A 13,100-nucleotide genomic window follows, 5' to 3' on the forward strand; every position below is an offset into this window, starting at 1 on the left:
ATATATGTATATATATATGTATGTATATATATATATATATGTATATATATACAGCACTACCCTACCTTCGTTGTTATCTTTTATTTCGTTGCAAATAAGAAAAACCCAACATTTTGGAAAAGTTTTATTTTTGGAAGTACCCTCCTTTTGTAAAATTTTGTTCTTTGATTTTAAAACAGACCACAATAAATCACTGTTTATGTTTAAACCAACTTACACCTGGTGACCTTCCCTTTCCCTGGCTGAGCTGGGTCGTAGCAACAGAATGTTGTGTAATTAGTTAATGCACACGTGGGTTGTTGTCAAATAAATCTGTGTTTTTCTGTCAGTCTCCTGTTTCAGTGATGTCATCCAAAAATTACACCATTTAATGTCAAATGTATTTTGAATTACAGGTTGTACTGCACAGTCATTGAACTTCACATTACAATAAAATTATATTTCCTGCTTACACTCCAATAAAAATAACTTTTATTTGATGTTTTTAGAGTATTTTGTAGACATTCAACAGGAAATACTGAAGTATAAACAGGCTCCACTTGGTGACATTACTCACTGTGTGTTGTTGCTTTTGAGTGGAATCACAGAGCAGGTGGTCTGCCCCAGTCGAACCTGGTGGGTTCTGGAGGTGATAGAAGGTCGTAAAGGCGACTGAAACTCCCATCCACACAACGTCAGCTCTGTTTGACCATCAGGGGGAGCCGTTGGTGGAAAGAACTGCAATCAAAAAACAAATACTTCTGTATCACCTACAGGTGATGATCAGGTTAAAGTGAACTTTCCTGGATTAAAGACCAAACCTCACCKCTGTAATCCCAGGTGGGCAGGAATCATTTTTCCAGTGGCTTTGGCAGTCGCTCTCCCACAAACACACCCCAGAGCACCACCCACAGCCCATGAACTTTGGGGCCGACAGGCACATGGCACAGGTCATAAAGTGCTGACAGCCAGGCCCTCTTTGTGGCACCTGAATCATCTAAACAGTAAATTATTAGAATTTATTTCATTTAATACGTTTGTACATTTCAAAGCAAAATCATTAAAGTACCTTGCTTTATACCCACAACGTAAACACAACTCGATCTATCCATAAAAAAAAACAACATCACAAAAAGGATCAGTTAAAGGCAAAATGTAAATGTTACATGATGATGTGGACAGTTATGGAAGAATAAATCTGAAGCAGCTCAGGAGCAGCTTGTCTTTGGGAAAACATAACTAACTTTGGGTTTTTGAACTCACAAATAAATCATGACAAACAGAAGAGAAGGGAAAAATTACTGAACTACAAATACACCAAAATGACTACAGCACAGTCTGTGATAACAAGCCAAGAGTGTATGCTGCCATCTTGGTAGGTGCTATGGTGCCTTTAGTTGCAGCCAGAATGGCAGGAGACCATAATATCTGAGGAAAAATACTCAATGTTTTGTCATTATTTATTTGAAATATCAGAACATGAACTTCAAAGACAATATGTTTTGTTTCGTTTTCTCTTTTTTTTCCCTTTGAAAATAGCGAAACATCATTAGGGTGATCACTTCCGCTAAGTCAGGGTGGTACTCGAGATAACCTGCYTGTTTTAKTTGTTTCCCTGCTCRAACACACCTTAGTCAGTAATTAAATTACCTCTTCAAGTTCTACAGAAGCCTTATAATTACCTTTTCATTCAAATTAAGTGTGTTGGAAGCAGAAAAACAAYTAAAACATGCGGGATAGCGACCCTCAAAGACCAGAATTGCCCACCCTTTGTGTAAACTGCTGTAGTTACTTTAAAGATGGGCACTGAGCGTAGACATGTACTGTAGCACCTAATTGACAATATATCATCAATATTAGGGACATGAGTTCTTAAATGATAAGTAGTTTACTAGCCTTTTTTTTAATGTATTTTATGCATAAAATATGTAACCAAAAGTGAAATAGTGTACAGGCTGGACACATTTTCAGTTATACATTTATAAATAACTAAGTCCAGAATTATGTGGAAAAACTTATATTTAAGTTTATGTTTATTCGGCCACATGCAATTAACTACAAACTCTAGTAGCAGAGCTCTGGTTAAACTAAGTAGACATAATAATCTGTCAGGTTATAATAATTACAGGACTTTAAAGTTTTATCACTSTGGCTAATTGGTGTGGAGTGACAGATGTCAAGGTTCACTTCATTCATTTTTTAGGTCCAATGCTTCAGTGTTTTTGGACTGGCCACACAGCACACACAAGACATTAACATTGGGTGGCTTTGGTATGTTGACAATATACAGGTATATATGTAGCACCAAGCAAGATGGTGACCAAATAACTTTGGCCACTAAAAATAGTTGTTCCTTTGCATGGCAGCCTAGCCAMGAAGCAAAYCTAATGAGGCTTATCCAKATAATTAATAATTTAGTATCAACCACTAAGAGACATTTAGACTGACTCTATAATGATAAACACTCAGGCAGCCCTCCAAAGCAACACAAAAAGACAGCTCAAWTTGTAATACGACCCGACTGTTGTGTCTTTCAACAGTGGGAGGAAAGTTTATCCCTGGAGCTTTGTGTTGGATGACAATCATCCTGACTGAATACGTTTGATTTGAAGTGTGTCGTGAAAGGAGCGTGACTGTACCTTGTCTCCAACCACAAAAAGTAGATACTCTGAAGAGTACACYGCTGCGATAGACGACACCCTCTGATTCTCTACCAGGGAGTAATTAGCAAAGATAACAGGGCTGGACCTGGTCAGTACAAGCTGCCAATACAGACATGCAATCAGTTATCAGTAGCCCATCCCAGACGCTGAAGTAAATACAAAATATGAGTTTATTTTTATTAAATGAACATAGATTTCACGTTGTTGTGTACCTGCAGCAGACGTCCAGTTGAGGTGCCAATGTGGGCAACAGTTTTGTTCTCGATGGTTGTGACCAGCAGAGAGGTGAGCAGGACGTTTGTCATCTGCCTGTTGAAGAGGTCCACTCTGTAGTAGGGCTTTGACACCATGGTGGGGTGGTCTCTGCACGTGGCATTGTTCTCCATACTCTACAAGCAAGGCCCCCAGCAGCAGAGGACAGAAACCAGAGAAGAAGAAAGCAAGGCAGCCCTTGTTATTTAAGATCTGACTGCTAAAAACAATCTCATCCTATTGTTAACAGACGCAACACAGTTGTGTGATTGTTTCCAGGTCCTACAACAATCTTCAATGCGCAAAATATTTTTACAACATAGAATAAATTCCTCATCCTGATGACTGAGCAAACAAACTCCATCTGCTGCTAACTGTTGTGTAATGAAGGTTAGTGTTATGTCTGTGGTTTGATAGTTTAAAGACAATAACYTCATTCATATGTGAACTTTGTTCAAACAAAGGTMAAATAAAGGGTTTTGTATTATCACATATTAACAGATGATGCTTGGAAAATACTCAGATATTTTTTTGTTTGTTTGTTTCTTGTGAGGTCATCATGATGGCTTGTATCTGTCACCAGGGTGACCAGGAGCAGCAGGTGAATCTGTTAGGATAATAAAATGATTTAACATGTTACCAGGCTGGGACAGATGACTGCATGGTGCAGTTCTGACAACAAGATTGTCTTGCAGACAGAAGCAAGAAGAAGGCTGGATTCCTAATGGTAGCATCTAACAAAGTAAAAACAAACCTGTTTTTGTTACAAAACTAGTGACCACAAGAAGAATAAAAATTAATTTTAATCTTATCAACAATAATTTTAGAAGTATCATTAAAAACAAATACTTTTGGATTAATTTCCTATTAATTGCTGATTTATTGTTACAAATTACATGCTGAGAACACAATAGAAATATGTAGAGGTGTCCTCTTTGATCAAAGCTCTAAAACAGAAGAAATTACACTCATTTATGTACTAATGCATCTCAGTAATCCAGGTACACTCTAAAAATGAAATGTTGGATTTACTTAACCATGTTATGTTACCTGGTTCCACTTAACTGAGTTGAGTAAATTCAAAGCAACATGCTCATGTTCTTTGGTTAAAAAACTGGTATATTGCTTTGAATTTACTCAACTCAGTTAAGTGGAACCAGGTCACATAACATGGTTAAGTAAATCCAACATTTCATTTTTTACAGTGTAGAAAAAATAATAGTAATAAGTAGGTTCTCTGAATAGTTTCTTCTTAAATGAAACAATTCGTCTCTCCTCAGAGAGACTTCAGATACGATAGTCAGGTGGTTGGTGCACAAAACCCTCTATGAACAACAGGTGATGATCAGGTTACTGACAATCTGTTGTTAGGCTGATGGTCCTCTTTTGCTTGTACACACAGTGTTGATGTTCATCATTAAACCTGTTTGTCCACCATGTGGAGYCAGTGCTTATAAGGCTGAGTTCACCTGAAACTCCTCAGACTGACGAAGTCTCTTGGAGGAGAGACGAAACGTTTCATTAAAGAAGAATSCGTCCAGAGGACCTACTTTTATTAATTGCACTTATTTATGAAAATTCAAAATTTAAAATTTAGTTTAACTTCATTGGATGCCCTGTACCAGAGTAGATGTGACCTTAGTGTCTCACAGCAAAAATTACTATTAAAATTATTTAAATCCAAGAGAAGAGAAAAAAAAGTCTAATTATAAATTCAACTTAATTTTTATATTACATCTAAGCAACAAATAAACAAAACATTATGTTACAAAAGTAAAGAATAAATGCAACACTTTATCAGCCTAAGACATTACTGTTTGCATTACTGTTTTACAGGGACATTATTGTAAGAATATTATAGCTTAGTGTGAAGCAACCAGCTCATTTATGTCTGAGGTCAGAGATCAACCTGAATATTGTGGAAAGCTCCCTATAGGATGGAAGGAGTTCTTTACCTCAAGCAGAGGAGTTCAAGTATCTGTGGGTCTTGGACAGGAGTGACAGCAGGAGATGGACTAACAGACTGGGGCCTCACATGCTGTATTGAGAACACCACTCCAAGTCTGTCGTTGTGACGAAGGAGCTGAGTCAAAAAGCAAAACCCCCACTGTACTGGTCCTTCTGAGTTCCACCCCTCAACCTGTGATGTGATGTGCATCATGGCCCAAATAGTAGGAATCCAAGTACAAGCAACTGAAATGAGCTTYTATCAGTCAGGGAATGCCTTAGGACTGACCAGAATGGCCTTAAGAGAGTCAATCTGGGTTTCCCTTCCAAACATGTGACCTCTGTGACCCGACCACAAAAACAGAACTGGACCGACATACGGATGGATGGATGAATGGATGGATGGATGGATGGATGGATGGATGGATGGATGGATGGATGGATGGATGGATGGATGGATGGATGGATGGATGGATGGATGGATGGATGGATNATGGATGGATGGATGGATGGATGGATGGATGAAATCTTTTACAGTATATCCAAAAATAAAACTTCGAGAAATAAAAAAAAACTTTCTTTAAAAATTAATTTTGATTCTTGATTGAATGAACACCAGATCATTGACGTAAGCACATCAAATCACATTTTCTTTTTTCATTGGTCATTTATGGAAGTACAGACAAATATGAGTGACCAAAGGGGTTATTTTAAAACTAAGAAAATGATGACAAATGGAGATAAAAGGTTTGTGCCCAACAGTGACAATATTTTCTCTTCCAGTCTCAATCACTGTTTCCTTTATTATGAGAAGCTAGAATAAACATAGAATAGACATTTTATTAAGTTCATGAAAGTATTTGGTTTCCTAATTTAAGTCCAGTTTTTAAAGACCGGTAATTATATTTAACCCTCAAATTATCATACATTTGCTGCAAGTGCAACATTAGTAGAGAAATTTCACAAAAATTCCCAGATAACTGCTTACATTTAGTAAAAAAAAGAACAGGACCTCTTACTACAACTCCCAACATACCAACCCTCACCATTTCTGGCAGAAAATACTTAATCTGAAAAACAGGATACTTCAAAAATATGCACGAGATCTAAAAATGAACTCACATTTTCTCTGCCAATCCATTGCAATGTTTAGATGCCAGACTATAAAATTCTAAAACCTTTGAAAACACTTTGAACAGAAATCACATAGTAAGTAAAAAAATAAAGTTGACATTATTTTTTTAATGGACAATTTAAACAGACAAATTTACCCAACAGATGTAGAAAACAAGCAAACCACCTGAACTCTTACTCGGCCTCAGCCAAATTATCATTCTGCTTGATGTCAGCTCTAAATCTGAACTGCTGTGTTGCATTTCTGAGACACAAGACCTCAAACCCCAACTAGTCAAGACAGATGATCACCCATCCTGAGCCCCGTTCTGCTGGAGGGTTCTTCCTGTTAAAAGGAAGTTGTTCCTTTCCACTGTCACCAACATGCTGCTCACAGTCTGCTGGCTTCTGTTGATGGTTAACTTTTATTAAGTGACATTTTATAAAGCATGTGAATGTATTTGAATAGTGCCCTGAAATAACTTTTGTTGTGAACTGGAATTAAATAAACTGAATTAAAAGCTTTTCTTTACATATTTTTCCTCTTTATGAGCTCTCCCTAAATCAGTCACATTCAAGGGCACTGACTATTCTCTTCATCAGGTGCATCTGTAGTGTATTTGTGAACTGATGGTCTCACCTCATGCGGACAACTCTCACAAGGCTGGAAATGACAAAGACCTCTGGAGAGCTGCTCTGGTCCAGACTCGCAGCAATCATCAACCCCATCGACGATTGCTTTATTCACGTTGTCCATTGGGAAGGCACACAGAGCGGAGTCGTTCTCTGTGACCCCGTTGTCGTGTGTAACAGCGAAAACCCCGTAGAGGATGTCATCCTCCTCCTCGGCCCCTAACTCCTCTGCCAGCTCCCTGCCAGCTTTGCCAAAATAGGCTGCCTGGACCACGTTGTACACAACATCCTTGTAGGGTTCGCTGCGCGTGTTCCTCCTCCTGCGTTTTGGTTCAAAGCGACACTCCAGGATCAACTCACGGTACCTTTTAACCTCCCACTCACTCCGTGGGAGACGTCCCAGACGAGTCTGAAATGGTGACGAGTCCTGGTCGGGGCTTTCTCTTTGGACTGAAAGGAAGTAGACAAACTCCTGAGTGAAAAAGCTGTAGACATATTCAATGTGGTACGTCCTCCGCAGGTTGGGTAGGACAGTCAAGCCTCGCACATCACTGTAGAAACCATCCTCTGTGCCCAGAGGTCTGCGAACTGAAATTGATTTCCTTCCATAACGCTGGGTTACACTGTCGTTGACAGAAGAGGCAACAAAGAAGTAGACTGTCTGGCCCTCCTCTACCATCGACACTTTGGTACCCAGAGGGCTAGCTACACAGTCGGGACAATAAGCGGCAGAGTTAGCGTGCTTTTTGAACAAACACTTGGAATGAGAAGGACGCTCTCCATCTGAGCTCAGCTGGTGAAAATAACATACACCGTACTGAGAACTTCCACAGGAATATAAATACATAAAGAGAGTATCCAACAGCAAGACTTGATTATTTGTGTCCTCTAAAAAGTTGTAATCCTTGTCAGTGTCACACAGATCACAGATTTGACACTTTGGGCTTCCCACGGGCCCAGTGCGGAGCTCCCACACTTTCTCCAAGCTCCTGCCGACAGCTTCAATCACATTCTGAGAAGCTACATACACTTCCTGGTAAAGTGAGTTGTTCACTATGTTCTGGATGGGCCCTTGTGCCTGGAAGAAATGCATGGTGTATACCACAGAGAAGTTCACTGGGCTGGGGGCCAGCGAGGGACAGTTGGCCTGGGCAAGGGCCAGCAGAGTCTGGAGCCAGACACATGTCCCCCACTCTGTGGTCCAGTGGATCATCTCCACTCCAGGATCCAAAGAGGAGCGACTGCACAGGTGGTGAGGGGTTACCTCCAGGTCTGAAGTTGCAGCAAAAGCATCCTTAACACCAGCTAGCAAAACCTGTGAAAGTAAAGTAGAGAATAATTATTAATATATCAGCCTAACATGGGACATCGTCAAAAAAGACAACTGTTTATTCAAAGTTATTTCAGAAAAATCATCAGTGCGAGATTTGTGAGCTAGCATGATCCTGAACCACACATGTGGGTGGAGCTAGCTAGCTCATACTGTACCCCATCTAAGTAAATCTAACTTGACAGCTACTTGTCCTGATGACTAATGACATTTTTGCGTTGTAAGGCCCGGCCAGGCCCGGTCTGGGTTTTGCATATTTCTAGTTGCTTTTATGGCCCACTACCAGCTTGATTTCTAGAACCCAGAGACAAAGGATTCTATTCAGGTCAGATTGCTGAGGCCGATTTGATGTTGTCTCGTTCTGTTTCTGCTGGTCTTGAATCATATAGAGAATGAAAAGAAGTACTGTACTATGAAATCCACATCATCCATTGCAAATGAATCGACATAACATAAAGAATTGCATGTCTTTCGGTATAATGATCCCTGTCCACAACCAGGGCCAGGGTGGAAAAAGGACTGGATGGGGCATGGCCTTACAATACAAAAATTATATTTGAGCTTCCCAAATAAWCTGTGAAAAAATCCAGGAATTAACTGCTCCTGCTCATAAAAAACACCTGGCAAATATCATTAATGATGCCTGTCTGGTGACATTGGTGGCCACACCATAATAAAACGTGGCCACAAATTATTATGATGTGGCCATGTGTTATTATTGCAAGATCATTTTGAATAGTGTGTACAGCATAATGCAGACATTGTTGGAGTCAGATTTTGAATATGTTGTTTTTGTTTTGAACTGTTCAGAGGTAGCCTATCCCACACTTATTATTAATATGGTTATGATTATTATTTGGTGTACTTTCATGTAAATGATTCATCTTTTATAGTAGGCCATTGATGAGATGACAGTGAACGCCTAAGGTGTGTGTCGGGAAACTGATTTTTCACGACATAATTATTGCCTGGCCATGCGTTATTGCATGGCCATGAAATAAATTTCTTTTGTCCAATGTCCCCAGAGGGGATCTGTAACTTGTAAATTTGTAAGGTGGATTTATAAGTATAGTTTTGATTTAAAATAAACAAACCAAATGGAATTTTGACATTTCAAAAAAGCAAAAATATGCTTTAATATCTAAAACGTTTAGAACGAGTCAAGATTTTGTTTCCTCTTTCTTTTCATTTATGCTAAGCTAAGTTAGCTAATAGTTCTTTTGCTTTGTCATCCCACTGAAAGAACAGGCTGTATGTGAACACTTTGATCTTTGTGCACTCATTTCCAGTAAAAGCATTTGAAACAAAATGAAGAATGATGATAGAAACGTGTGGTTAAAACAAARTTCTTTTGACTCACCACAAACACATTAGAAAGTGTAGTTTGTGTAATCAATCAGAGAGCTGTGCTGGTCTTAATTATTTGGTAAGTAGAACTGTATTTGTTGTGAATTTCTGAACAAGTCATTTTGTTCTGGATAAATCTTCAAACTCTGTTAAATCAAAATAACTGTTTACAATTAAATTTGTGACCACTGTCCAGCTTAATCCTCACAATTCTGGCAAATCTAAATGTCTCCATTGCTCATCCTGATCAGTGTTTGAACAAAAACCACCTTCAAACACCGTCTTCACCCTGAACAGATGTGGTTGTGTGGATGATTAACTAAGATGCATTACAGTACAGCTGTATTCAGAACCCAGGGCTCTCTACTTTGCATTCCTGTCACAACCACTTCGTGCCTTTCTGAGGGGAAAGATGTGCACGGACTGATGGCCAGAAGACAGCATGTACTACCTTTCTAAAATGTTCCAAGTGACAAAGAAAAAGCCTTTTGTTTTGTTTCTGAAAACTGACCTAAATCAGGTTATTTTTTAAAGTAGTTTCAAATAGGCCAAAAGTTTAATGTTTCTACAAAATAAAAAATAAAAAACCTCTTGTTTCTGCTGGAAGCAGCTGAATGGAACAATGTGAAGAAAAAAAAAACGTTTGCATCAATAATTCATAGGATGCCACTGATGTCAAGTTACATTTTAACGTTTCATCTCTAAGTGAAATTGAGACTAAGGTTCGAGGACATGGGTACACATAGTAATGGCTCTGATTGACTTTCTTCCTGCTTGTGGCAAAACAAAGCAAATGGTTGGAAAGATTTCCATTCATTGTGCTATTTACAGGCCAGAATTGAGATTTTAACAAAGGACTTTTGAAGTGTGGAAAAGGGTTTCAATGAACACCCCCAGCCTGGAGAAGTACAGTTTCATTCTGACCAGATTAACGAGTAAACAGCTAGAGTTCCAATAATTTTAAAGGAACTCTAATTTCAAAAAACAACAGTGATTCATGCAAATTCAATCTCACATAAAGCCTTTACTTGAAGAAATTCATGCAGCTCATCTTCTTTGATGGTAGAGTTTTACATAGACATTTTGAGTCAGACCTTACAAAGAGCATTATGTATGAAATATTACAATAACTTGCCTGATCTATTGGAACTAGAAGTATGTGTTCTTAATTTCAGCTACTACCACATCAAACTTTAGTTCAATATCAGTACATTTTACTGAGTTGTAGACGTGTTTGTGGAGGTTAAGATTAATTTGATGTTTGCCATCTTGAACTGAGCTGACACCAAATCTTAATGATTTGTAGATATACAATTTATTATTACTTTCTGAAAGTTTCAATAAAATCTCCTCAATAGTTTTTGGGATATTTTGTTAACAGACAAGCAGTGTTGATTCAAATAGTTAATACAGTGGTTTTAAGCAAAGATAATGCATAATATGCTGTGCTCAAAGCATGTGTTGGGACTGACTCAGATAATGCCACATCAAATATTAGCACAAAATCTGTAAAACTGGATAAATTTTAGCTACTTGTGTGTTTTCTGAGGTCAATTGGCTGTGGTGGCCATCAATGGTGTCCATTTAATACTGATCACTCTATGGCTCTTTCCAAATTCAGAGGCTGGGCCCTCCAAAGGACCCGGTCTACCTGGTCTAGGTGGCCACTGCGTCCTTAGTTGGACCTTGGTCAACCGCAAAGACTGGAAAAAAGTGGCTGTGAATTTTCACGGTCTAATGCTCTGCTTTATTCCGGCCCATACCCCGGCTATGTCCTGTCACCCTGAACCATGACAATGATAAATAGAAGCAAAAACAGGTCAAAATTAGCAAAGTATCAATATATTAGTATTAGCCTAAAGGCAATATTTGAAGAACTAAGGGACTTGCCGTACGTGCACGTTTATTTCTATATACCAGCTCATTTGATTTCTGACAAGAATAATAAACATGTCTAAATGACAAAAGCAATAACACAACCGCTTGAAACTTTCAATTTTTATACCACCAGGTTATTATTGAAAACTGTAATCATTCCTCTCGATTTGTCCGCCATTACGAGCGGGAACAAATCTCCAGGCAGCCCACAATGCATTATGGGATATGGTGGGTGGGCTGAGAAGGATCCATCGGACCTGTCCCCCAAATCGGGGCAAAGGGAGGACGTATTTGTTGGCTGCATTGGAGGAGTCTTCGAATTTGGACAGCCTCCGGCGCGGCGCTGTGACGCAAGCAGCCGACAAATTCAGCCTTAGGAGTACGCAGCCCCTGAACACAGCCTATGTGCACCCATGACAGGGGGGGCATATACACATTTACATTTTTCACTTTTTACATGGGTAATAAAACAGAAACATTTAGATATTTTATTTGGAATTTAAAAAAAGGCTGCACACAAAGTGCTAGAGCTAGCTGGTGCTAATAATACATATTGCAAAAACAGCAAGTGAAATGTTTGAGAACCTTCCTTTACGAACTATAGATCTAAACTTAGCACAGAAAGTAAGGAAAACAGTGTTTGGTTTGGTAGATTATTTCTTTGTTGTAACAATGCGTCTTGGCAATAAATCTTACTCCGTTGGAAAGCCTGTTAATTTTCTTTTTAAATGGTGCCAAATTTGTAAGGAACATGCATTTGTGGGATGAGCAGTAGAGCTGAGTGTGTGGGTTGCAAACATGAAAATTTTGTCAAATATTCTTTGTCAAACAGCTTATTTTTCTGTTGCCATTGACTCTTGTTTTGAGCTTCTGGGATTCCCAGGTGCTGCCAATCATAGGACGAATTGCCAAAGAAGCATTGTTACTACAAATAAATATTCTGCCAAACAATAAATTCCTTACTTCTTGTGCTAAGTATAAATGTAAACAACCATGTAATGAGGAACTGACCTAAAAGTAAATGTTTATAAAGCACTGCTAGCATGAACTGCTACACTAATTATGTACTAATTTCTGAGATTGGAGTCATTTGAGACATCAACAATATACTTTGGTCTTGACCCTACTCGGACTAGTCATTAGCTCATCAGCACAGTCAGAATAAAACTGTTTCTCCAAACGTATTTATTTTAAAAACAACAATAAAAGTAAAAGAAATTATTGAAAGAATGGGGAGCAGAAAGAAGAAAAATATTGTATAATATTTTTAATATCTTAACTTAGGTCGTTAAAGATCTATTTACAACAGGTGAGATATTACCCATTCTAGGGATGCACGATATATCGGTACTGATATCAGTATCGGCCGATATTGGCAATTTTTTAGAATATCGTATCGGTCCGATATGTAAAACTGAGCCGATATTAATGTCCGATATTGATTTCCTACCTTTTATCTTTGTGTTTCTGTCTTGGGAGGGGAGCTGGTTGGTTGAGCGTCATCTGTTTGATCATAATAGTGATATTGATGCTGTGTAACCAGGAATAACTGAAGTAGAGCCATGTCAGAGGTCTGGTTGTTTATTTACGGAATCAAAAAAAGACCCAAGTGTGTTTGTGTGTATGTGTATAATATATTTTGTGTGTTTGCGTAATATCAGTAAATATCGGTCATCGGCCATAACAGCAATAATTATATCGGATGTCGATATGGGCTGAAATTTTCATATCCGTGCATCCCTAACCCGTTCACCTTTTCACTGAACTTGTTTCAAAACATCTGAAGTACAGTTCTTTATGACTTTTAGAGCATGAAAAACAAAGATGGAATTTATTTTTCATCTTTCATTGATGCTGAGATTTATGTGAATAATTAAAGGTAAGCTGCAGTGTAAGTAACACATAAGAGCCTGAGGACACATGATTCATTGGCAAGAAATGAGCTCCTAACAGTATCC

General features: G+C 38.5%; 1 protein-coding gene across 1 annotated transcript in view; it reads right to left on the minus strand.

The window, feature by feature from the left end:
* Window positions 1–13,100, minus strand: part of LOC106527734 (macrophage-stimulating protein receptor) — a 15,905-nt gene that overhangs the window by 2,173 nt on the left and 632 nt on the right. Inside the window, exons 2-6 of the mRNA XM_014022721.1 lie at window positions 6,595–7,902; window positions 2,855–3,031; window positions 2,619–2,741; window positions 806–976; window positions 557–717 (exon numbers count right to left, since the gene is read on the minus strand). Of these exons, the coding sequence (XP_013878175.1) occupies window positions 557–717; window positions 806–976; window positions 2,619–2,741; window positions 2,855–3,031; window positions 6,595–7,800 (1,838 nt within the window). The 5' untranslated portion in view covers window positions 7,801–7,902. The remainder of the gene's footprint in view (window positions 1–556; window positions 718–805; window positions 977–2,618; window positions 2,742–2,854; window positions 3,032–6,594; window positions 7,903–13,100) is intronic.

This window comes from Austrofundulus limnaeus, unplaced genomic scaffold (genome assembly GCF_001266775.1).
Source record: "Austrofundulus limnaeus strain Quisiro unplaced genomic scaffold, Austrofundulus_limnaeus-1.0 Scaffold339, whole genome shotgun sequence".
Taxonomy (NCBI): Eukaryota; Metazoa; Chordata; class Actinopteri; order Cyprinodontiformes; family Rivulidae; genus Austrofundulus; species Austrofundulus limnaeus.